This window comes from Clupea harengus, chromosome 17 (assembly GCF_900700415.2).
Source record: "Clupea harengus chromosome 17, Ch_v2.0.2, whole genome shotgun sequence".
NCBI classification, from domain to species: domain Eukaryota; kingdom Metazoa; phylum Chordata; class Actinopteri; order Clupeiformes; family Clupeidae; genus Clupea; species Clupea harengus.
Window position 1 is genome coordinate 26,097,430 of NC_045168.1, and position 25,320 is coordinate 26,122,749.

General features: G+C 42.7%; 3 protein-coding genes across 3 annotated transcripts; 1 reads left to right on the top strand and 2 right to left on the bottom strand.

Annotated features, from left to right (window-relative positions):
• Positions 1 to 575: 575 nt before the first annotated feature.
• fastkd3 (FAST kinase domains 3) lies at positions 576 to 4,814 on the top strand. Its single transcript, XM_012821343.3, has 7 exons — positions 576 to 682; positions 1,212 to 2,724; positions 3,045 to 3,130; positions 3,494 to 3,668; positions 4,082 to 4,151; positions 4,270 to 4,384; positions 4,532 to 4,814. The coding sequence occupies exons 2-7, from the start codon at positions 1,239 to 1,241 to the stop codon at positions 4,628 to 4,630; spliced, it is 2,031 nt and encodes a 676-aa protein (XP_012676797.2). The 5' UTR covers positions 576 to 682; positions 1,212 to 1,238; the 3' UTR covers positions 4,631 to 4,814.
• Positions 4,815 to 4,978: 164 nt separating this feature from the next.
• On the bottom strand, positions 4,979 to 10,455 carry chmp5b (charged multivesicular body protein 5b). Its single transcript, XM_012821293.3, has 8 exons — positions 10,289 to 10,455; positions 9,380 to 9,484; positions 8,903 to 8,949; positions 8,169 to 8,262; positions 8,000 to 8,071; positions 7,313 to 7,421; positions 6,703 to 6,818; positions 4,979 to 5,382 (listed from the first exon to the last, which is right to left on the bottom strand). Exons 1-8 carry the CDS (start codon positions 10,355 to 10,357, stop codon positions 5,332 to 5,334), a joined length of 663 nt encoding a protein of 220 aa, XP_012676747.1. The 5' UTR covers positions 10,358 to 10,455; the 3' UTR covers positions 4,979 to 5,331.
• A 6,809-nt stretch (positions 10,456 to 17,264) lies between these two features.
• LOC105894740 (delta-type opioid receptor) lies at positions 17,265 to 23,028 on the bottom strand. The gene is given in 4 exon segments (XM_012821286.3): positions 17,265 to 18,184; positions 18,740 to 19,092; positions 22,197 to 22,433; positions 22,680 to 23,028. Coding segments are annotated over 3 exon segments (1,218 nt in total). The 5' UTR covers positions 22,430 to 22,433; positions 22,680 to 23,028; the 3' UTR covers positions 17,265 to 17,552.
• Between the last annotated feature and the right edge of the window lie 2,292 nt (positions 23,029 to 25,320).

Here is a 25,320-nt window from a genome sequence, read left to right on the forward strand (position 1 = left end):
GATGGTGTGTGGAGCCATTTCAACCCAAAACATGCAGATTTTATAAAAGAATTGTCATTTTGTCACTGTTAACACCAGTATTGATGTGTTTTATCACAGTACAGTCATATAATTTAGTTTACAGCTGAAAAACAATACATGTAAGTGTGTACTACCTATTTAAAGACTGCACTCACTGACTTCTGGGAGACAGAAATAAGGCCTTTATGTTACTTTTTTGTGTGTGATCTAATTGTTTTGTTTCTGTTTTCTATTTGTTTTTCTATTTTATTTTAATTTAATTGTACAGCACTTTGGGCAAAGTGAGTTGTTTTTAAATGTGCTTTATAAATACATTTGACTTGAGAAAAAATCCTATTCAAATTGTGGCCGAAAATACACTATGATCAACAGAATCAATAAAGTTTATCTCAACGCATATGTCATGAAAGCCATTCCACTAACATTTCGATGTGGATCGAGATATAATATTTCTAAAAACGTCTTTATGGAGAATCCCATTCATGTCGGAACGAAACCACCAGGGGGCGACTTGATCAGTTGCCTCGAAATCGGAGTTACAAAATGCCATCCGGGAACCTTCCTTAACCCCGCCCCAATCCAAAGAGACTGACGCGTGAGTGGTTGCGTTGGAAAGGCGCATGTTGAAGTTAGCTGTTAAGCGGTGTGTGTGATGTGAAAGGTAAGCTACTGTATTATGCTTTGTTCATAAGCAACAATGTCCCGTGTAGTATCGTCGTACTACGTATTCTCACATGGCTTTTCTCTCACACGATGAATGAACCACAATACGAGCGGCTTATTGTCAGCTACAATAATATGTAACAACTTCCGCGTAACGTTAGCTAACATGAATTACAAGGGCAAAGGAACGTCAATTTAGGTGCCCTTTTGAAACAACGTTAGCCAATAGATTTAAACAATCTCACAGCCTTGTAGGCCATTTCAGTCATGCCAATACATTTCTTTCAGTCGTATTGTATGTGAATAATTGTCAGTGTTGTACTGTAGCATTTTGAATGTTACAGTTATTCCACGTGCAGAATACCACAGATTGAAACGTTTAACCTATCGTTTGATAACATTATGTCGGGTTGTGTTCCTTTCCTTTCCATGTCACTTGACAGAAGTCAGTCAGCTTATCTAAATTCAGCATGAACCTGCGGCTAAGTGCATTAGCTAACTTGTGCATATGATGTCTCTGCCCACAGGCTTAGTTGACTACCTTGACCACAGCCATGGCTCTCAAGGTGTTACAGAGAACTCAGCTGCTGGGTTTGTTGCGGCCTCCCCTCCTCTCCTCTACACGCTCGCTGAGTGTGTGTGCACTTCAGGAGCATACGTGTGTGGTGTGTTTGTGGACATCCTCCAGCCGCTGCTCCTTACGGCATGGTTGTCGTCGGACCCGTTGGTCGCTGCCCTCACCATCACCGTTGCAAGGGAGGTTGGGTGTTTGCTCCATGACGACCCGTGACCCGTTGCTGAGTGTGGCTGGAGCGGTGCGTCTGCATCGGGACTCTCCTCCTGATGGCGGAGTGCGTCTGTCCCTGGCGGGAGCGACATTGGGCTCGAGGGAAGAGGAGAAAGCCGTGCTGGAGCAAGTGTCCTCCTGTGGCTCCTCTCAGCAGCTGCTGCGCTTCTTGCGCTCCTCACTGCTCCTCTCTGACAGCGTGGCTGCCGCCGCCCTCCACCGGCTGGCCGACCTACAGCAGGACGGGGCGGGTGGACTGCGGGACCCTGCGGTGCTGTCGGATGCAGCATTACGGGGGCTTTGCCAGCGTCTGGAGCAGGACAGCAGCCGCTTGGGCGACTCGGCACTGGTGTCAACCCTCCTGGCCTGCACACGCCTCTACCTGGAGCCCTGGAGCCGGCTGTTGGTGCGGCTGGTGTCTGAGATCCAGGAGCGTCTGGACGAGGAGAGGCTTGGCCTGGCAGAACTGTGCACCCTGGCCCGAGCTCTGCTGGCCCTGGAGGGGCCCGACTGCACCATGCTGGGACAGGCCCTGGAGCAGCTCCAGCGCAGCAAGCCAGCCCAGTGGAGCCAGGATGAGCTGGTGGCTGTGTATGGCGCTTTGGGCGCGGGTGTAGCTGAGGGCGGGCGCTACCAGGACCTGCTGAATGCCATGCACACCCACACACTGTCTGTGGCAGGACGCTTGAAGCCGATGGCAGTGAGCGAGGTGCTCGGGGCCTTGGTGGCCATGGGGCAGAGCCAAGCGCTGCCGCTGGTCATCGCCCTGTGTAAGCAGGCTGTGCGCCATGTGCCCGTCTTCACCGACGCCCAGCTGGATTCTGTGCTGTCCGCCCTCATATACTTTGGCCACAGCGACCACTTCCTAGTGCAGGCGCTGGAGCACCACGTCGCCAAGAACGCCTTCACGGCACATCCGGAAACCGTCACCAAGGTGATGCAGTACTTTGGCCGGCGCTGCATCTGGTCGCCGGCCGTCTTCGACGCAGTTGCGGAGAGCTTCGTCTATCGCGCCGACGACTACAGCACCAGCCAGGTGGCACGCCAACTGGAGGCTCTGGGGGTACTGGGATATGTGCCACCCAACGCAGGGCAGCTCTTCCGGAAGGTGGAGGCATTGCTCCACGCGCGCTTCTCCCAGTTCCAGCCGTGGGTCCTCTTAGAGCTGCTGCACGCCTGCACGCTGCTGCAAAGGTTCCCCCTCAACTTCGTCTCCAAAGTATTCAGCCCATACTTCCTACAGCAGCTACAAGGTACAGCCTATGATGACAGTCTCTTAAGATCTCGGCTAAAAATGTCTTTGGGTGTCCTAGTAAGCTTAACGCTATAACATGAACTTTTATCTAAGTTTACCGTTGGCTTATGCTTACCACTACTTTCAATGCTATTATTGTGTGTAGGTGATACTAGGGCTGGGCAATTATCCCAAATTCATTCATCACAATAAGTTAACAATGTCTGGTTGTGATTGGTTGTCATTTTTTGTGTTGAAGAACACATACCAAATAGAAATATATTGTTCCTTTGTGTGTGTGTGTGTGTGTGTGTGTGTGTGTGTGTGTGTGTGTCACAGGAAAGGACTCTAGAATGGACAGGATCAGGCTGGCTCAGCTCACCCAACTCTACATGACTGTGAAGCTAGAATGCTCCTTTTATAATGTAAGTCCTCAGGAGCAGCTCAGTCATGACTAGATTGGTCTGTCCCTGGAACATTTATATTCGTCCATTTACCAGAAACTTTTATTCACAGAGACTTAGAGTACAGATATACTGTACATATTAATCAAATCAAATCAAATCAAATCATGATTTGATTTGATTTGATTTGATACATATTAATCAGTATGTGTTTTCCCTGGGTACCATGTACCAGATTGGTGTTTACTAACAGACAGTGCTGATGCTCCGTGAAGGTTTTATGACTTCTTTCCCCACTGAAAAAAAAACCCCTGTAGTATTCTATTTTGTGTTTGTTTGTTTGTTTGTTTGTTTGCTCATGTGCATTTTTTTCCCTGTGACTAGGGCCCTCAGCTTTTGCCCAAATACCGTGTGAAGTCCTTCCTGATGCCAGGACGATCACTGGAGACACAAGTAGATGCGCACCTCTATAACTCTGTCAAGGCAGGGTTAGTGGATTTGCTCGGGGCAAGATCATATTTTGCCTCAAGGGTTCTAACTCCTTATTGCTACACATTAGGTAAGTGGCAATCCACCCACACTCGAAGGTGCAGTCTGCAATTCTAATCCAGTACACTTGTTTTGTTAAATTTAAATTCAGCGAATTGCTCCTCACAGTCTTAAAGCTGTGCACTAAAAAAAACTGTGTACTGTTTGTACAGTCTTGGCCCTGTAAATGGAGTTGGCCCGAACCATAATAAACAAATCCAGCCAATTAACACGTTACTTTGAGACCCTAGAAAGGAGGGGAGTAATTTGATTGGCTGTTGAGCTCAAAGATCAACAACCTTTAAGCAGAATTGTGGACCTTTCAAAACGTCTGTATTGTCTCACTCCTAAACGACTGTATAACAAACAAGCGCAAATAAGTGTTTTACGGTAACAGTGTGGCAGCAGTGTAACGAGGCTGTGATTCTCCTCTTGTGTTTGAAGATGTGGAGATCAAGTTGGATGAGGAGGGATATGTGTTGCCAGCCAGTCACATCGATGAGATCCACAAGAGGTAAAGCCAGCCCGTTTTTTTTTTTCAGATCCAACTGCTGACACGAGCAGTTAGTGTTGATGGAAGCGTTGTTGCAGTTGTGTTGCACCCAGTCATACTCAGTCATTCCTGTGTGCAGGATTGCGGTGTGCATCAACGGGCCGAAGCGCTTTGCTGTGAACGCACAACAGCTGTTGGGTAGAGAAACCATCAAACAGAGACACCTCAGGCTGCTGGGCTATGAGGTAGCGGAGGTGAGTGGAATGTTTGTCCTTCACTAAGAAATGCTCATTTTTACTAGTTTTGTCTCAACGTTGTGTTTGGTGTTATTTTGATATAAACCACTTGGTTACAAATTTCTGTTTTTTTTTAATCTTCTAATGATCTTTTTTTTCAAACAGATTCCATATTATGAGTTTGAGAAGCTCACAGGCAAAACGGAGATAGTGGAGTATCTCCACAAGAAGATCTTTCCTCTGAGCTACAGACTCAACTGGTGAACACATGCAGGCTCAAACCCATGAGGCTGCTGTGCCAGTCAGTATTGCCCACGGACTCAATGAATGCAATTATGTTACTACAGTGTTTATAAGTTAAACTTCTTACCATTGTAGTGATTTGCCTTGCACCATATTGTAAATCACCCAACATAAAGTACTTTCACTGACTTAAGTTAAACAGCTGTGTGAGAACTGTGTTTAGTGTCAAAGCACCTCATGCAAACAAACAAAATGTCCTACTGATGACGAACGCTTATTTGTCTCTGATTTGGAGATATTGTACTGTTGAATTACAGTTCATACAAATACAAAAATAATCACTAAGGAAAAGGCTTAGTTCAACAGAAATGAAATATAGAATAATTTATTATATGTCACTTGGCAACATTGTTGCAGTACAAAGTCAGTCAACCATACACCAAGATTCCTGCAAAAACTACAGAAACAATGTTTTGCCTGACGCCCCCTAAGCAGAAGTAAAATCGATAGAAAGAAGTTAACATAAAAGTTTTGATTGCAGTAGATACATTCCTGACATTGATAGCCGTAACAGGTTAGTCTCTGAATGAGCATAAGACAAATGGAGGGTTCTTAATATCCCCTTTCTCTTTCAGGCAGATTGGCTGTGTTTTTATAGGCTTCAGTTTAATATAAACATGATTTTCATATAAAATAAGATTGCTTCCTTGTGCACGTAGGCTTTATGTGGCAGGAATCTGAGGCAGGCCAAACTCATCCACCAACACACCATCCTGAAAGGCAAACGGAGGACATGAAGATTAGGGACGGACAAGGTCTTCAGCAGTAGTGGGGGAAGACATTCAGATCCTTTACTTGGGTTAAAGTACCAATACAGCATGGAAATATACTCATTACAAGTCAAATTCCTGCATGACAAATTCTACTTAAGTAAATGTTTTAAAGTATTAGCAAAATGTAGTTAAAGTATTGAAGTAAAAGTACTGGTTTCGTCCCTCTGACTGATATATTATTATATATGACATCATTAGATTGTTAATACTGAAGCCCAGTGTGTGTAAGCAGCATGAAACGGTTGTAGCTGCAGGAGGTGGAGCTAGTTTGAACATATATATATATATATATATATATATAGTTTTATATACAGGGACACCACATAGATCTGAGGGGTTTGCGAAATGATTCATTGAAATCTGAAGTTTTTGGATCTTTTTGAGAGACTGGAATCATTTGTAATGAAACCAAGTTTAAAGGGGAAAACTCACTATTTGGTGGAGCTGTTTACAACTCATAAACTCGCATCTGAAATGTGACCCTGACTACACACTGCTATTGTTGGTAAGATGTCAGGAGCCAACATGTTTGGAAACCACTGGTTTAATCTGCAACAATACTTTGTATTTTAAAGACTTGTTATATTATCCATTGTGTAAAATCATTATCTTTAAAGTAACTAAAGCTGTCAATAAAATGTAGTTGATTAGAAAGTACAATACTTCCATCTGGAATGTAGTGGAGTGGAAATTTAAAGTAGCATAGAATGGAAATACTCAAGTAAAGTACAAAAACAATTCTACTTATGTACAGTACTTTGGTAAATGTACATAGCTACTTTCCACCACTGCTTCGTGTGAATGATACAAGTAAACATTTCAAGTGTTGGGCCTGATACACAGATCGAAATAAAAAAAAAACGTAAAAAAAAAAATAATAATTACACAGGACTAAACTCAAAAGCCAATCTCAGAATCTCTTCTCTAGGGATTAGTTCTCCTGAAATAAATATCCCTTTATCTGGACTCCGGGCAGGACACTATCAATCTCGTTCAGTATGAATCTCTCCTGTCAATTGCACAACCAATAGCAATTTCCCCTGCTGGCTCAGAAGAGCCGGTGGACGGAGGCCAAGCCCATTATCCTGCTGGTCCCGTTCGACTGCTCTCACCCTGGACATTCATCACGCTGCTGCATGGCTGGTGTCACTAAGATGTGTGAAGTGAACTCCACAAACTCTCTTGGATGAGAAGGTAACGATGCTTTTTTTTTGTGAGTACCATGTGTGTAAATAGTAAAAAAAGACAACAAACATTTACCCTGTTGGTAGACTTGTCTTCCGGCATCCCGTCGGGTATGGATGGAGCAGTGGAGGCCTCGTCCAGGTAAGAGGAGTCCTCGTCGAAGAGCAGTTCATCACCCAGCGCATCCAGTTCTAGGAGCAAAGATGCACACAGGAAACTACTGAGAACACTGAAGCATTTCTCCAGACTTCAAACAGTCAAACTACATTATACTTTAATGTGGCTCCTTCTCTCTTTCCTGTGACATTGTCTCGTACGATGAGCTGGTTTGTTCAGCTGTTATGAGTTCAGCCCTTTTCTCAGTGTCGTTACGGTTAAGAACTCTAGGCAGACTGCAGAACTCATTCTCAGGGCATTGAAAGAGGCTTAAGGCTGAATCCGTTGGTGTACACTGTTGATATAAGCCAGTCTATGTTAGCCTGATTAGTTTCACAGTCAGACCTCAAAATAATAGTGGTAGACTTGAAGTGTAAAATGTGGGTTATATCTGTAATACTCTTCAGCAGTGCTTAAGACCTTTGTCATGATCTGTGGACCTCTGTGTTGTGCTAGCCTGCACAATGGAGCATTGAAGCGCTGACATGCTAATTTAATAGGCTTTCTTGCGCTGGCCACTGATACTGACCAGCCTCAAGGTCGTCTTCATCAATGTCGGGTGTGCCATAGCTGCGGCTCAGGGCGTCCTGCACCTCACTGGCATCTTCCATCATGTCCTCCAGGTTATCCTGCAGCTCCTGCCACCAAAACAAAACACACAATATCATCCATCAAGGCTATGCCAAATGATCACATTGCATCACAAGACAGAAGCAAGGCACATGCCCAATGCATTGTAAGAATATTATCATAGAATCACTTGTTAAAGTAACATAAATGCAACAATTGACCACTTTTTAGGTGCTTCTTATATAGGAAACCAGTTTTGACATCTTGATATCTTAAACTTCATTGTAATGGTATATGGTTATGTGAAGAACCCTAACCCTCGATAAACACACCAGTTCTTCCCATTAGGGTTCCCATCGAGGACATGCGCTATGACGTTCTGTGTTCTGGATTGGAACACCCCACGCAAATATAAGACAAGCTTTTACAACATGACATCGCAAACTCCATAGCATGTTACTATGTTATCATGCCGTTACGGTTATCAGTGCCAACTGGGCTGATGGTGGTGTTTGTAAAGCTTTTGGATTGCATTTTAGATAGTTACTTCATTAGTTTTAGACCAAAACTACTTACTGAGAGCTTTCCCTTTGTAAAGATTGAGACTGACTTAAAATAAATAAATAAACAGAACTCTGGAGTTTACCTCAATTTGATCAATCTTCACAGTCTTGTATGCCTTTTTCATTTCTTTGGATGCGACCTTCATTGCATCCACCTACAAACAGAAAATGTGGGAGTTGATGTCATAGTATTTACACTTTGAGCAGTGGGAGGTTTGTCTGCGTTTATGTGTGGTAGGCAAGTGCCGTTACCGTGGTTTTAGTGTCCTTCAGGGTCTGGATGGTGTAGTTGGCCTGCTCCATGTTGAAGGACTGTTGCATCAACTGATCTCTCTGCCCCTCATACCTGCAGAACAAACACGATGGATGCCATCAGAACAGCACATGCCTTAATGTGCCATTAGGATGTCTTCAAGGCCTACACTCTACCCCTGACTTCAGAGTTCAACAAGCCCCTCGTCCCAAAAGCATGCATGCACCATATTCATGTCTTATTGGGGTAGCTAGGGATGTCTTGTTGTTATGATGTGTTGACTGCTGGTGATCAGTAATTTTAGTCCTTCATCAAAAAGCCTTTAAGGTTAATCAGAGAGCAGATCTCACAATCAGAATCAGGTTTTATTGGCCAAGTAAGTTTGCACAAACAAGGAATTTGACTTGGTAAAGTGGCTCTCAGTGTGCTTACACAAAATATACATTACAAAACAAACAGTGCAACAGTCTAAGAAGTTTAGGAAAGTATATACAAGGCGGAATGGCTATATACAGTAGCTATGAAATGTTGCACAAGGTAAACATCCCTGACCCTCCAATTAAGTGTCAAACATTAAATGATTACAAGTTTCCTCACAAGTAAAACATGATATATGAGCTGACTGAAAAACCTGTCCCAAATATTACACCAGTGTGTAAAATTGAAAAACAATTAGATCTTGAATCATACTTCAATTAAATTACATTTGTGAGGATGTGTGTGGTTGACTTACATTCTCTTCTGCTTCAGGACTCGCATTGCTTTCTGCTTCACCATGTTCTGGAAGGATTTATAAGGTAAAATTACTTTCAATCATTCTATGATCATCTGAACTAACAATCAACAGAAACATGTTAATACTATATGATAACACTTTTCTTTTCTTAAAGGTCCGCGATTCTGGCAAAAAGTTGTTGATATTTGAGCTCAACATCCAATCAAATTACACCCATCCCTTCTATTCTCCTGACACAATGTGCTACTTTGTTAGAATTGTTTATGGCTCGGTCTGAGCCATTATGTTTGCTTCCCATTAACAGAGCCAGGACTGAGCACACACTGAATGGACAGCTAGGTCAGTGAGGAGCAATTTGACAAAACTATTGTATTGAGTCAGACAGCCCCTTAAAAGACAGAAGTTAAGAGCTCTGAAGCCACTCAATGTCTTAATGTACATCCTTATCCTCACTGAAGTGTACACGGATATTACCTTCGAGGGCCCATCTCGCATCTTCTTCATCTGGTCCTTATATTTCACCAGCTCCACATCCAACCGGCTTATCTTCTTGTCAATGGATTCAGCCCGTGAATCCACCTGTGCGTGCCAGTCAAAGAGATGCAGATTCAAGAGGCTGCTTTGTAACATATTGCTGATTTGACATGGTCTAGCGATGCCTGGACACCTTTTAACTCACTGTGCCCAAATCTGATCGCCTGCCAACCTGTCTTTCAAGTTTGACAGTCAACGCCCAACAATAGGACAAACACCGCATAAGCCGGAAGAATTCAAATGACAATATTATTTTATTTATTTGTATAAGTTCACGTACGTTTGGGCATAGGTAATGATGATCGTAATGTTTAAATCCCGAAGATAAAAGTTCTGCCGCATGAGAACGACGCAGAGTAACAAAGAAGCAATTAAATTGGTTAGGCTAATAGGCCTAGAGGTTTGTCGAAAAAGCATTTCGACCAGAACATAAATAATGTTAATCTATCTGATTCAGGCCGGACTGATTATAGGACACTACACTCCATGTCGTTGTCTATTTTTCAGCAATAGACAATAAATGTGACAAACTAACTCGCTAGCTTGCTAGCTACCAAAGTTAACAATGTTATGTTTGACAATTTGACCATTCATGGGGACTATTGGCCCGTTTGGATCACTCTGCACTCTGTACATGTTCAGTGTTACGTAAGAGGATACAGTCTGATCAGCATAATCATTAAACATTCGCCATATTTCTGTTTTTCGTCTCGATTAGTCATGAGTAGCCTGTCTGAATTCTTTCTGTAGCTACCGCTAGCTGTCATGACATCTCATTAACAATGAACAAAGTTCCTTTGTTTGTTTGGTAAGGCTAGACATTACAAAGTTATTTGAAGGTGTACTTACACCTCCTATGCAATCTGATAAGTTTGGGGGTGGCCCCTTCGGTTTTCCTCGACCAAAAATTCGATTCATTTCGTCTCAAGTTGGAAAAAAAATAAGGCAAATATCGAGCTAGATAGTTTATGTCAGGCCAACGAAACTCAATCCAACTATCCCGGAAATAACCTCATGATGACGTTTACAGTCACATGCTTAAATGGGTCACAACCTTAAAGGAAACAGATACAAGCATATACATATATAACTATATAACTATCTATATATGTCTATGGATACAAGTATACCTTAGGTGGATAGTCCAACTACGTGGTTTAGTGACAAACCAGGATAAATTAACTCATAGCAAATGGTAAACCTCCTTATAGAGCCCTATGGCGGCAGTCTCCTAACTAAACAGAGCAAAACAAGTCCGCTCAATATTCAAATTCAGATAAAAATACAAAATGCAGTAGAATCAATTAAATAAATAAAGCTCATGTCCTTGCTGAATAGTCATTCGGAATACTGTTGGTTTCCATTGCTGAAATGCCTATACATTTTCCATTTAAAGACTGTAAACCTTTCCTGAGCATGTCAGTGGTGAATATTTTTGTAAATGAGCCATTCAACAATTCTATCCTGAATAATTCTATCTGATCAGAAGAAAGCCTCGTTTTTTGTTGACTATGTACCCATCTTTGTCCCTTTGTCCTTCATCTCCTCTCTGACTGCAACATCTTCAACTCACTGGTGCGCAGCTTGAGCCCAAGGCAGACCTACAAAAGAATGAATCTGTATGGTGACATACCCTTCCCCTCTATTTCCCCTGAGGTTTATAAACTGATCAGTACACCAGAGATATAAACTCTTTGCTTTACCTCAAGAAGGTTCCAAGTTTGATCTTTTGTGCTGCCTCACCTCCGTGAAAGTCTTCCCTTCTATTCTCTTCTGTTTAAATGTAGTTGAATATGATTGCATTGTCTTTGGTTACCGAGTGTTGAGATGAACCAAATTCTGGTGTTGATGATGGTGATATTTAGGTCTTATTTTCTTAGACTGGAGCCCCCATCATCAAGAATATTGTTGAGAGCAGCCTTTATTTTGACTATTGTTTCCTCTTTTTCTTCTGTCAGCTCTGATCAGACCCAAAGCAATATTATGTAAGGTACTGGAAGATTAATCATTCTGGGATTTGTGTTTCGATCTTAAGCTCACTCAAAGCAGAATCTACATAATCCAGAATGCCATTAAGGATGGCCACCACTTCCTAGTCCATCTCTTCTCCATTCCCACCGTCATTCTAGCTGTTTTGGCTAGTCCTACAGCAAGTCATTTGCACAGAATTGAATCAAACTCTTCACTTGTGTGCTTTGATATGTATTTGAATAGATTTGTGCTGTGTGCGTGTATTTGCATATAGTACTTGTAATACCTGTATAGATCCAGTATAGCATAGACTTGTATAGATCCAGATTTATTCAGCATGTCAGTTATGTCAACCAGTATATTGAAAAGCAGGTCAACTTTCTCCATTCTCTCTTTTTCCCCCATTTTTCGGGGGTCTCCACCCTGCGACTCTCTTGTTCTCCACATCAGCTGCCTTTTGTCCATCCTCAGGTTCTTCTTCTCAATGTCTGTCCCTGGTTCCACTCTCCCCTGCCATCCTTACCATCACCTTACTAGCCTCATCTGATCTGTCTCTGCTGCTCTCCTCTCTCTTAGTCCCTCAGGAGAACTTTTCTCAGCTCCCTAGTTTCTTCTCATTCTTTTGGGTCTTTTTCTCCCTGTCTTCATCAAGCTGAATACCCAAAGCTTCCTGTTCTGTAATTTGTAATTCTTTTCGTGTCCTCTTAAGAGCCTTGGTAGTTCTCTTCCACCACCTCTCCCCTTCTCCAATTATAATTGAATAGCAGGTGAATTCTACAGTAAACGGAATGTTGGAAATCTACTGCACAATCGAGTCTCACTATGTGTGTGTGTGTGTGTTTTTTAAACAAAATGATTGGCCTTGTAATATTTTTTTTAACCTCTGGAACTATAAGACCAGTTTACATATTCATAATATTCACCAATATTCAACAGTAATTCAACAGCAAAAACAACAACGATAACAATAATAATAATAATTTTTATGGTTATCATTATTATTATTTGAAAAGTGCTACGCAGAAGAAAGAAAAAACGATTTAGAAGGCACAGTAAAAAAGGTTTGGCCTGAAACAAGAAATAGTCTTTAGCTCAAATCTACACAGAATGTTTGAGATCTTTGTAATTGATTAGTTTAGGGGTAAACTCACTGTAAAAGCCTGTAAATAAATGTTGAATTACATGGACTGCACCCCACCTGGATGTAACTAAATGCTTGTGCAATTATATACATGATACCGTATTCAAATCCTGCCTGGAGAGGAAAGCATTGTGCAGTACCCACTATCTGCCTCTAGGTTTTGCTATTATAAAGCTTTTGAACGGGTTGGCCACAGATAAAAGTACAGCCAGGTAGAGAATAAACACTATCTTTAATATGCACTTGAAGTAGTCCTTTATACTGTAGATACACATGCACTGCTGTCTATTTAATAAGATATCTGCATAATTATACTTTTTTTCCACTGTAAATGAATAAACTAATAATGTATTAGATAGCCTATGACATCTATTTCAATGTATATTTTTCAATAATATAATAGTATACATTGCCAAATGCCATTACATAAGTCATATAACCATTACATTTTCTCTGCAATTTCCCCTGAAATGAAACTGCATTATTTTGCCTGATAGATACAGTCCTTTTGCCGTGCCTTTGTTTGGCTGATTTGACACAGACACTGCAAAGGGCACTAATGCATCAGTGTCAGTATTCAGTATTCAGTATTTTTCTGTCTGCCGTCTCTCAATGAGCGCCTAAAACATTAGCCCACACATGGTCTATACATAACACACTCCATCTTATTTATCTGTCTGGACCCATGGTCATCTTTATAATCCGTTTGTATTGTTCATGTGCTTTTAAGTGTTACAGAAAATGGATTTAGCCAAGACACTGAAATGTCAGTGTAGCCTTAAAATGCTGGCACAAAGAAAAACACGCAGATCATAGGGGGGTGGAGAGTTGAGTTTAAAGAAAATAAGACCTCTGGTTTGTGACAGAGGTTGGTGACACTCTGAGCCTTTTTTTTAAATCCTGTACCTCCATCCCCTTAGGCGGTGTGTGTTGCCATGACAACCCTTTGTTCATTGATGGCCCAAGTCAAATGTAGAATTGGAACTTTCAGAGGTCAGAGAGGCAGAACAGCCTGAGCCTCAAGACATCTGTTCAAACAGGATTTGTTCCCCTGCACCTCAGGGAAGCTGTCAAATCTCCTATCGTATAGAATTGTGAACCCAAGAATAAAGCCCACACAGGTAGGAAAACAACTAAACCATCAACCCATTTATTTAAGTAGAAGCCATTTGATTGTCATTCATTCGGCGGTCAAATAGCATCTCTTACAAAAACTGAATTGGATTTGTTGCAACTACCTGTCACTTATACAGGCCGCTGCTGTGGAACAATGCATCTTCTGTGGAATGACAGCACTCATTTCACAACTTTATCAACACCAGATGACAAAGGCCATTTTATCTTTTTGAAGAGTTTATTAAACTTGGCCTGTGTTTCCCTCTTGTGCTCCCTCAATTCTCTCCTTCTCTCTAGCACATACTGTATGCTAACATAATGCTGCCATATTTTAGGTTTGATAGTTACTTTATCTCCAGGAATGATAAGGGGGAGTTATGATTGCCATCATATGCAAGGTAGTTAAGTATCAAGCAGATAAGAAAGCTTTTGTGTGATTAGTTCCATGGTGTAAGTATGTATTCTACTTTCTACCAAGATAGAGATTTGGTTCAAGAGCAACATGTTTAAAGCAAACACACACTGAACATTTGGCCCATTCACAAGCAAGAGCATTTCAGACACATTAAAAGCAGAGAAGAGAAGCACCCCTCTTCACATCGCCGATCCCCATCTACACCAAACCAAAAGTCTGTCAGCCAGCTTTTTACAGAAAAATAAAGATATTACAGTTGAAACAGCTGTAACACCTAAAATAAAATAAAAGTTAAATCATTTACAGAATGGAAATATGACTAATACCTATACTACTACTAGTTCTGCAAATAATAATAATAATAATAATAATAATCACAATAATAATAATCATAATAATATTAGGGGGGAAGGATGTCGAGACAGCAGGCTTCAGTGAACTGTTTAGATTTTTTTGTAAAGCTGCATGAGATTGCACATGACAGCGAGTCCAGCAAAACCATATATCTATGGATTGAATGTTCAGTGTCTGTGGTCTGTGTCAGTTCTTCAGGGGCTAGCGAGCCTGTCAATGATCAGTGTCTGTGGTCTGTGTCAGTTCTTTAGGAGCTAGCGAGCCTGTCAATGATCAGAGTCTGTGGTCTGTGTCAGTTCTTCAGGGGCTAGTGAGCCTGTCACAGGGCAGGGAGTTCTGCATCAAGGCACTGTTTTTACCGATGCGCCACAAACGCAGGAACACTGGACCCCCATTTTACTTTAGCCCAAGGCTAGCAAGTCATTGTAGTTCACATACTGAATAAACATAAAAGTCAAATCTTCATGGGTGCTTGACAAACAGAGATCATAAAAGTCACAAAATCACATTTTCAAATTTACTTTTGGTAGCGCTTAACCGGTGTTCAAAACATTTCATCCATACAATACTGTAGTAGATTTACAATACAAAGCAGAAGCAGTGACTCGTAGGACAGCACACACGTTTAGCCTTTCACCCACACAGTAACCATCCACTATCATTAGACATGTGAAGTCCTTCTTTTTCATATACATTCCTGTACAAAGTCGGTGGGATTTGACAAATGTGCAGAACATCGCTGAAGAAGCGTCTACTGCTCTTACCAGCCAGTGCTGACTGCCATGGCTGATGACTGAAGGTTGTTTGTGTACAATCCAGCATACATTTATAAAAATAACCATACATCAAAAAGCATATATACATCTCATGCCCATTTATTAACAAAAAAACGTATCATTATTTAAAGTATATGAGGATATAGGGCCTTTAGAATTTGTGAGCATAGTAACAAATAGGGACTTACTGTAGAATGCGCCTGCAAGCTGTTTACTATGACACATCACATTACCTCTCAAGCACTTTTAACTACTTCAGCCCAAGGCATGTTATTCATTTAATATCCAGAGTCCTGAAATCACACAATTCTGAAATGTACAAAGCAGGCCCTACTGCAGGTGAACTGCACACCTCACAAACACACCTCAATCACATCGTCTAACACTTTAAAATATTTAAAACTCAACCTGCTTGGTGGAATTCCAGCAGTCAACATTGAGTTTGAGCCCTCTGCCAAATTTAAGATCATTCAGGTCCAGGATTTTCTTGCTGTTGTTCTAGCAAAGCTGACAGCTCCACAATTGTGCGATTATATATACAGTATTCATTATGTACAGTGTTTTTTGAGTGTGGGACTGTGTGTGTGTGTGTGTGTGTGTGTGTGTGTGTGTGTGTGTGTGTGTGTGTGTGTGTGTGTGTGTGTGTGTGTGTGTGTGTCTGTCTGTCTGTCTGTACATGTGTGCGAGTGTATTATATGTGTGTATGGATGGGATGCTTTCCATCCTGGACCACTAAGTGCACTTTTGGCTAAAAACAGAATCAGAACAGTTTTCTGCGAAAACAAGTCAGATAGCAAAGTCACAAAATTATAAGCAGAAAAAACAGAGAATAACAACAGTAAATAAAAACAAACTGATGAACAAAGCAGTCTGTGATAGTGATATAAAATGGAGTATGACTCGTCCACAGAAAGGCAGAATGTTTTTTTTCAAAAGCACAGTGGTCCCTGAGGAGTGCTCTACCCACAGTTCAGAGTCTTCCCAGAGCCCTCGGTGCTGCTGCGGTCTCCCCTAAGAGACCCACGGCTCATTAATTAATCCCATGCACCGTTCACTGCTGTACTGTTTTATTAAATTAGCAAAAACCTATCTCAGATATATTAAATTAAATCTCCTACACTGGATAGAATACATAACAACAACACCAAAACCAATATCTGTCCCTGCCTTTGTCCATCTCTCCACCCAGCTCCTCTATCTGACGTGGGAAAACCAGCCCCAGAAATATATATCATATTCATATATCATATTTTCAGCCGAGGAATACATTTTCAGCCGAGGAACTGTGAAGGCTCTAAGAGATAGTGTGACACCTTCGTCTTTGTGAATAATTCAGTTCAAGTGAGCCTCCAGTGTCAGACGGAGAGGACACACTCATTAGAGCGGGCCCATGCCTGAGCATGATAATGTCTGAAGACATTGGCAACTTTATCAGATGGAGCGAAGCATGTGAACTGTAATGAAACATCACTGAAATGTCGCATCAGCACAAGAGAAAAGGGATTCTTTTTCATGGACACAATAGGCTATTTGCCATTCTCCTTATGAAAAACACTATGAATTAATCTGAACCTCTTCAGCTGCCACCTAAAGAGTGGTTTTCATGACGAGATATACCCAGGAGATCCTTTCATGACATAAAGGGGATATAATCCTAAAACCATAGGTAGTGTAGCCATTTATCCTGATGGAAAAGCCACCGCAATTGAAACCTGTATTTTAAGTGCTAAACTGATACAATATATTTCAATGGCCAAAACCTCACAAGTCGCCTTGAGCTGACTGGCTTGTTGAGGAGAGTACATAATTGTATTGAAATGTTGGAACGACTGGTCACTGCCACATGACAATCACGGTGCTATGACAACAGTACATAACCATTGTATAAAATGTCAACAAAACTAATGGAGCACATACTTATATACTAAAACAACTTATATACTAAAAAAGTTTTGATTGTGCATTCACCCAGACCAATGTAAAAAAAATATATAATATGAATAAATAGCAAAATGCACACACATACTCTATTACATACATATAAATAATATAAATAAATATATTTAGAAATGATTTATTTATACTTTTTAATTGTATCATAAATAAATATAAACAAATGAGCATGAATCTGTCTTACTTCAAACCACGGTATGTTATATCAGGGCGACTCTTAGTGGCCCTTTTCTGATGAATGAATAAACCACAGTTGAGAAACTACCTTTGAAAAGCTCATGACGACATCGACAGTTTTGTAACTTTTGCTGTATCTGAGCCCAGACCCTAGCCTAGGCGTCACTGTAGGTGAGGGATTATCTGTAGGTGAGGGGTTATCTGGATTGGTCAGAGGGCTGATGTGACCTGAGTCAATCCCAGTTCGTGCGAGTCCTCCTTCCCTGCCTGCGTGATGGAGGACAGCTCCACGGCTAGTCAGGCCGGCTTGGCCGTCCGCGGTGGGCTCTCAGCGGGGCGGGGGAGCTGACGCACCCCAGGCTCCCCTCCCCTGCCGCTCCCCCTGGCCTGGCGCCCGGCCCTCCCCCGGCCCCCGTGGACAGGGAAGCAGAAGTCCTTGAAGCAGCGCTTGAAGTTCTCATCCAGGAAGGCGTAGAGCACGGGGTTGAGGCTGCTGTTGGTGTAGCCCAGCGCCACGCAGAAAAAGTAGGCGGCCATGACGGGCGTGGTCTCTGGCACGCCCACCAGAGCCTTGACCAGGACGAAGATGTGGATGGGCGTCCAGCAGACCACAAACACCAGCACCACCACCATGACCAGCCGCGTGATGCGCCGCAGGTTGCGGTCCTTCTCCCGCGAGCCCGAGAGCATGCGCACGCCGCGCAGACGCAGGATCATCAGTGAGTAGCAGACGGTGATGATGAGGACGGGGATGACGAAGGCCAGAACAAACACACACAGCTTCATCAGTGTGTCCCAGTATTCATATGGGTCAGGGAACTGCAGGGCGCACTCAGTGGTGCCTGAAAAAAGCAGGGAGATAGAGAGGACGTGGCGGAAGCATGAGAGCAGAAATTGAGGGATAGAAAGAGACAGAGAGAGAGAGAGAGAGATACAGAGAGAGAGAGAGAGAGAGAGAGAGAGAGAGAGAGAGGGGGAGAGGCAGAGAGAGAGAGAGAGAGAGAGAGAGAGATACAGAGAGAGAGAGAGAGAGGGCGAGAGAGAGAGAGAGAGAGAGAGAGAGAGGGGGGGGGGGAGCGAGGAGGCAAGGGTAAGTGAGAAAGAGCAAACAGGACCAAGCTGGAGCATTTAAAAAGAAATAAACGATTTATGCCTTAATTACTGCGGTGTTTTCATGATGCCTGCTCTGAGATTAGCAGCACCTCTAGGGGCTCATTTATTTCTGATGAAGGGATCAACAATCCATCAGACCAGGTGAGCTCTCTAATGAACCCACCAATCAAAAGCTCTGCAGCCAACAGCCCGGCAGGGTTTAGACCTAAGTACTAGCACACGCCTGTCTGAAGGTGAGATACATATAGGCTAACATTAGAGAAAATGTGATGTGACTGTCTTACCATTGTTGGTCTGGGTACCTCCTAGCACCATGGCAGGCACCCCGGCAGCTGAAGAGAGCACCCAGATGCCCACATTGATGCCCTTGGCGTTGAGCGGAGTGCGAAAGTCCAGCGCCTTCACCGGGTGGCACACGGCCACATACCGATCCACACTCATCATGGTGAGGGTTAAAATGCTTGTGAACATGTTGTAGTAGTCAATAGAGATGAAGATCTTGCACATCACCTCACCAAAGGGCCAAGAGTGGAGCAGGTAGTCAGCATTCTGGAAGGGCATCGTCGTGGTAACCAGCGCGTCAGCCAGGGCCAGATTGAAGATGTAGATGTTAGTGGCCGTCTTCATCTTGGTGTACCTAGGCGCAGGGGACAAAAGGACTGAGTAGGGAAGGAGGGGAGTAAGTGCAGAGACACGAGAGTTCTTGGACGGTTCGACTCTGCTGCAAAGATAGCAGCTAACGGTGCCAGGGACACAGAAATGGAACCGTCACAAAATCTTAAATGACAGAAACTCTGGGTTCCAGGGATGTAAGCTAGTCAGATGGATCATTGAGAATGAGATTGCAGATTAGAAATAAATCCAGCATTTTTCTTTTTTTTTAATAATTGAAATAAAGGCAATTATCCCAATTTTCCACATCTTCCTGTCAAGGATGTCTTATTTACATTTACATTTACATTTAGTCATTTAGCAGACGCTTTTGTCCAAAGCGACGTACAAGGGAGAGAATATTCAAGCTACGAGCAATAGAACCTGGTGTAACAATAAATAAATACTACTTTACATTAGAAATATAACAAAATGAAATAAAAAGAAAGAAAGAGTGCAGAAGTGTAACTGCTGTAATTGCAAGTTACGCACTAGTCGAAGTGCCAGTTAGGACGGGAAGTGCTCTCTGAAGAGTTGGGTCTTCAAAAGCTTCTTAAAGGTAGAGAGGGACGCCCCTGCTCTGGTAGTGCTGGGCAGCTCATTCCACCAACGTGGAACTACAAATGAGAATAGTCTGGACTGCCGTGCTTGCACAGACGGCAGTGCCAAACGACGCTCACTAGAAGAGCGCAGCATCCTGGGTGTAACATTTGCCCTTACAAGAGCATTTAGGTAGGTGGGAGCAGAACCATCAAGCACTCTGTAGGCAAGCATAAGTGACTTGAACTTAATGCGAGCAGCTACAGGCAGCCAGTGGAGGTCAATGAGTAGCGGGGTGACGTGTGCCCTCTTCGGTTGGTTGAACACCAGACGCGCCGCCGCGTTCTGGATCATTTGTAGTGGTTTCACCACGCAAGCCGGCAGGCCCGTTAGGAGGGCGTTGCAGTAATCAAGGCGTGAATTCACCAAGGTTTGCACCAGCAGCTGTGTGGCATACTGGGTTAGGTACGGCCTGATTTTGCGGATGTTGAATAGCGCAAAGCGGCAGGACCTAGAGACAGAGGCAATGTGGTCCGTGAAAGTCAGTTGGTCATCAATAATGACCCCGAGGTTTCTTGCTGTTTTGGATGGAACAAGAGACAAGGAGTCAATATTGATGCTGATGTTGTGGTGGATGGCCTGTTTGGCTGGAAAGACCTTATGACCAGTGAGTGATTGACTTTACATTATCCATAAGGAGGGAATGACAGGAATCATTTGTGAAGAGAGAAGAAAGAAAATGAAAAATTGTGTGCGTATGTCTTTAGTGTTAGTGTGTGTGTGTCCATGCACGTAATCGCTCAAATTGTATGAGACCTTTCAAACCAGCGAAGCAACAGGCATTAGGTAAACTACCACTGTAAGTGTGGCAAGGACAGTCATTAAACACTGCTCACATTTCTTCCTCTTAGACATTTTTGTTTTGATCAATTAGATCAATGACACACTAAAATGGCTTAGTAAATCGCTGCATAACAAGTTCAATTTGTCACACAGAAATCATAAATTAACAGCTCGTAGCCTCTGACTTGACAGACCGAGGCAGCTCAGGAATGAGGTGTGTTATCGATTTGTCAATGAAATCACACTTCAGGGCTTTCAGGTGCTCATAAACACACACAAACACACACACACACACACACACACACACACACACACACACACACACACACACACACACAAATATGCTGTACATCAACTGCTCACACACACACACACACTGAGATTTATTTGTGCCCCCCATCGTAAATACAGAGCCACCTGCTACAGGCGCCTGAGAAATGGCCATCAAAACCACAGAATCAGCACGCTACGTGTCAGAGCAGGGAATCACTCCTTTAAATCAATATAATCACATCGCCCACATGCTCTAAGACATACGCATCCACATGCTCTAAGACATACGCATCCACACAGGTCCAACTACAAATAGCCATACAGCTTTTCACTTCAACTGTCCATGGTCACTTTTCACAAAACTCTCTCTCTCACTCTCTTTCTCTCTCTCTCTCTCTTTCTCTCTCCCTCTCTCTCTCTTTCTCTCTCCCTCTCCCTCTCTTTCTCTCTCCCTCTCTCTCTCTCTCTCACTCTCACTCTCTCTCTCTCTCCCTCTCTCTCTCCCTCTCTATCTCCCTCTCTTTCTCTCTCCCTCTCTTTCTCTCTCTCTCTCTCTCTCTCTCCCTCTCTTTCTCTCTCTCTCTCTCTGACACACACACTCATGTTGCCTCAGATACACATATATACCAAAGAATCCTGACATCAGCAAAAATTGACAATTATGAACAGCAAACAGACATACTGTATAGTCATGCAAATGTATAAATACAAACTTGAACACAAACATGAGCACACATACACACAGACACACACACACACACACACACACACACACACACACACACACACACACACACACACACACACACACACACACACACACACACACACACACACACACACACACACACACACACACACACACACACACATACACACACACACACACACTCACACACACACAGACACACACACACACATACACACGCACAGATGCAGCAACAGCAGCGACCTACAGAAGGGCCTAAGATTATTGAAACAATACATTGATGTAATCTGCATACGTTTGTTTTACAACCAGGGCACCCTTAGTCTGATGTAAAACTCAATACATAATCACAGTCAAATAAAAGCTTAACACAAGGACAGGCATACACACACACACACGCACACACACACACTAACACACACACACACACACACACACGCACGCACGCACGCACGCACGCACACACACACACACACACACACAGGATTTAGTACACAACCATAAAATGATTTGGCTGCAGGTTTGTCAGTGAAAGCAGGGTTTAGACAAGCAATCAAATAGAGATGCAAGACACAATAAACGACTTCACCTTCTAGTGTCATGGATCATTACCAAGCAATTAGGGGAATGTGTATAATATTAGCCTGCCCGTGACCCTATTCTCAACACACATGGGTATGGACATCTTTTAAACACAACAGTCTTAAATTAAACAATAACCATACCTGATGATGACGTACATGACGAGGCAATTGCCCACCAGCCCTACCACAAAAACCACGGAATACACTGCCGTGATTACCGGTATAATTGGGGACATAGGCTCGTGCGCCCAGATGCCGCTGTTGTTATGCGTCAAGTTGCGCGTGTCGGGCAGAGAAGAGTTGGATAGACACTCTTCCACTGAAGACGACAGGCACTTGTCTTCCTTGAAGATTTCTACAAAATTTTGCTCCATCCCCCTAAATAAGGCAAGAGGATAGACAGACACAAGTAGGTGAATACTGCTGTAAAGTAAAGGGGTTTAAATAGTAAGAACAAGAAAGAGACGAAGATGAGAGGAGGCGTGAAGAGAAAGAAAATGCGCGTTGTCACATAATCGAGCGTAATAATTAGAACTCTGAAAAAATACGCTTGTCAAAGGAACTGTTCACAACATAAGGAACTATCTAGTATGTCATTCCTCAACTTTAGCCTCTTTTCCTTACCTTTTAAAAAACGCTCCCGCGTCGTTGTCCTTCTGTTCCGGGTGTATTTGAAGGATATTACGGCAACCGGCTTAATCTCTGAGCACAAACGGGGTCGTTTCTGATGGCGGTTACTCAGTAAACTTTGATAGCGCAAGCGAGACCTGGAGATAATGTGCCACCGCGCTTAAACGATTCAGAAGCTCTGGGGAGCGTGCGTATGTGCCTCCTCCTCTCCAGATCCAAATATGACATCAGATAAATTGACAATTAAACGTAAGCGTGCGCGATTCACTACGCATTAATACTGACTTTGCGCAGCCTATGGCGTACTTGTTAAGAGTGTGTTCAAATAAATTCTGTATTTATGGGAAGCAGATTATCACAATATATCATATCTAGGCCCTATACATGAAGCAAATGTGTAGCTGATTACCATGGAAATATGTGTTAAGGTGAATTGCATAACTAATGATAGAAATGAATTGCTCAGTAGCCTACTTTACAACCGTTTGGAACTAAAACAATTGGACAATGGCATTTTGCCTACGCCTACACTCTAGAGTGTTTACGATGTACTTAAAGTGTAAGTGTATACTTAAATGTGTTTTTAAATGTACATTAAACTGTACTTTGATGAAACACATCAGTACTGGTGTTAATATTGACAAAATACTATAAAAGTCAGCATTTTATGGGTTGAAAATAGCTCAACACGCCATCTATTGTTTCAAATCATCCAAGGCCAATGCTGAGTAGATTCGACCGGTTGGTACATCTCCACGTCATGACAAACATAGACTCACAGTCTAATAAACCTTCAGCCCTCCCCGGCCCCTTGCCCACTCCTTAGCATTTCTCCAAATGATGCGGCGGGTGGAGTTCGACTCAGAGCTGGGGGTATATGCCACACTCCCTGTTTGACAGTCTCTTCTCTTCTCCATATTCCATCACATTCCCTCTCTCACATTTGACTGCCACATTCCATCTCATATTCCCTCCATCACACTTAGAGGCGTGGGGCGTGAGGCGTGAGGCGTAATGGTGTGTGTGTGGATATGCCTATGCCTTGTTTGGAGATAGCTCCTGAATGAATTGTGCTGTTGTGTTAAGTAAGCATATTTCTCTGTTAAAACTGCTGAACTCCTGCCCTGGACACTATTTAATATGCAAGTGCAACCACCACGATGGGAGCGACAAAATCTCTCTCTTTCTATCCATTCATTAGTTTCCCCCTTAGCTGATTGTCAAAGAGTCATATATTGGGTTTGTCCAGCACATTTTCATATCCAGACGATACACTTTACAAAGTGAATAGAAGGTCAAATGGGATACAATGGGACAACAGAACGAATCCCGAATGTCACTCAGGTGAACTAAAGTGCCAGACTAAACTGCCATGTGTATTTCAAAGCAAACGCAAAGCTAAATGAAGAAGTTTTATTTGTTCTTTACTCTTTTAAAAGACTTCCTGATGGATTAAGACACCTTCGACCTGACAAATCTTTCAACTTTGTTTATTGCCGTGAGATGGCCCAAAGACCCCCTGGGCAGTAGTCATCCTGTTGTGTGCCATTTCAGACTGACTCCTATTTATTACTCTCCCAATACATTCCATTAGTTTCCATGGCAATGAATGGCTTCCCAATAGGGAAGGAGGACCATGAGTTATATAGAAATGCTGGAGCGAGAAAAGCATTAACACTGTGCAGCTCAATGATTTAGAACAGGACCGAACCAGAACAGATGCTGGTCTAAACACCGCAAGCATTTTCAAAAGAGTTAACAGAAAAGAGAAATACAAAGCATTGTGGACCTCATATCAAAACATTCTGATGTGTACATTTAAGGATAGGCATGTGCATAGTATAACCTCTCTCTCCCTCTAACACACACATGAATGCACAGCCACTGGCATTCCGGAGGTCACACATATCATACTTCTGTTCTCCAGTCTGGCTGTAGCAGAACTGTTGGTTGTACATCTCGACATTCTGTGAGAAAATAATAAAATCACATTTATAAATATTTCACAAATGACAAGTACATCACATTATAATCTCTTTTACCAGTTATCATTGATCCAGTAATATGATGGTACTGTAAAATGCAGTAGTAATCAAAGTTATTATATATGTTTACGGTATTTTGGCATGTTTCTTGCAAATATGTTTTTAATTAAGTTATGATTGTCGTTATAGATCAGAAATAACTGTTGATAACTACACAACTGCTTTTGTATTTGAGTTTATAGGCAATATTCACACATTTCCAGGTTTCCTACATATTTATGATATGTATGTGTATTGATTGACAGCAGAGGCCAAAGTTCAATCCCACTCATATCTGTCGGCAGCCTGTTGTAAGTGAGTGTGCATGTACGTGATTGCGTGCTTCACTGTTACTACCCAATCTGAGTCTCTGATTAAACCCGTTTATTTATGGCTGCTGGTTAGCCAAGGCAGACTTGTGTGAAACCCTCACTCAGTCATCTCCCACTCCAATCTGTGTTGATGCCCACTCCTCTCTCCCTCCTCTCCTCCCTCCTCTCCATCCTCTCTCCCTTCTCTCCCTCCTCTCCCTCCTCTCCTCCTCTCTCCCTCCTCTCAGACTCCTCTTCTCCTCTCTCCCTTCTCTCCCTCCTCTCCCTCCTCTCCTCCTC

Bases quoted from the DNA above. Each gene is read 5' to 3' on its own strand.
- fastkd3 (XM_012821343.3), top strand. From the start codon at position 1,239: ATGGCTCTCAAGGTGTTACAGAGAACTCAGCTGCTGGGTTTGTTGCGG. The intron at 2,725-3,044 runs GTACAGCCTATG...TGTGTGTCACAG, and splicing joins CTTCCTACAGCAGCTACAAG to GAAAGGACTCTAGAATGGAC. The intron at 4,152-4,269 runs GTAAAGCCAGCC...TCCTGTGTGCAG, and splicing joins ATCGATGAGATCCACAAGAG to GATTGCGGTGTGCATCAACG.
- chmp5b (XM_012821293.3), bottom strand. From the start codon at position 10,357: ATGAATCGAATTTTTGGTCGAGGAAAACCGAAGGGGCCACCCCCAAAC. The intron at 7,422-7,999 runs GTAAACTCCAGA...TTTTGGTGGCAG, and splicing joins TGAAGATTGATCAAATTGAG to GAGCTGCAGGATAACCTGGA. The intron at 6,819-7,312 runs GTCAGTATCAGT...CTTTGCTCCTAG, and splicing joins TGAAGACGACCTTGAGGCTG to AACTGGATGCGCTGGGTGAT.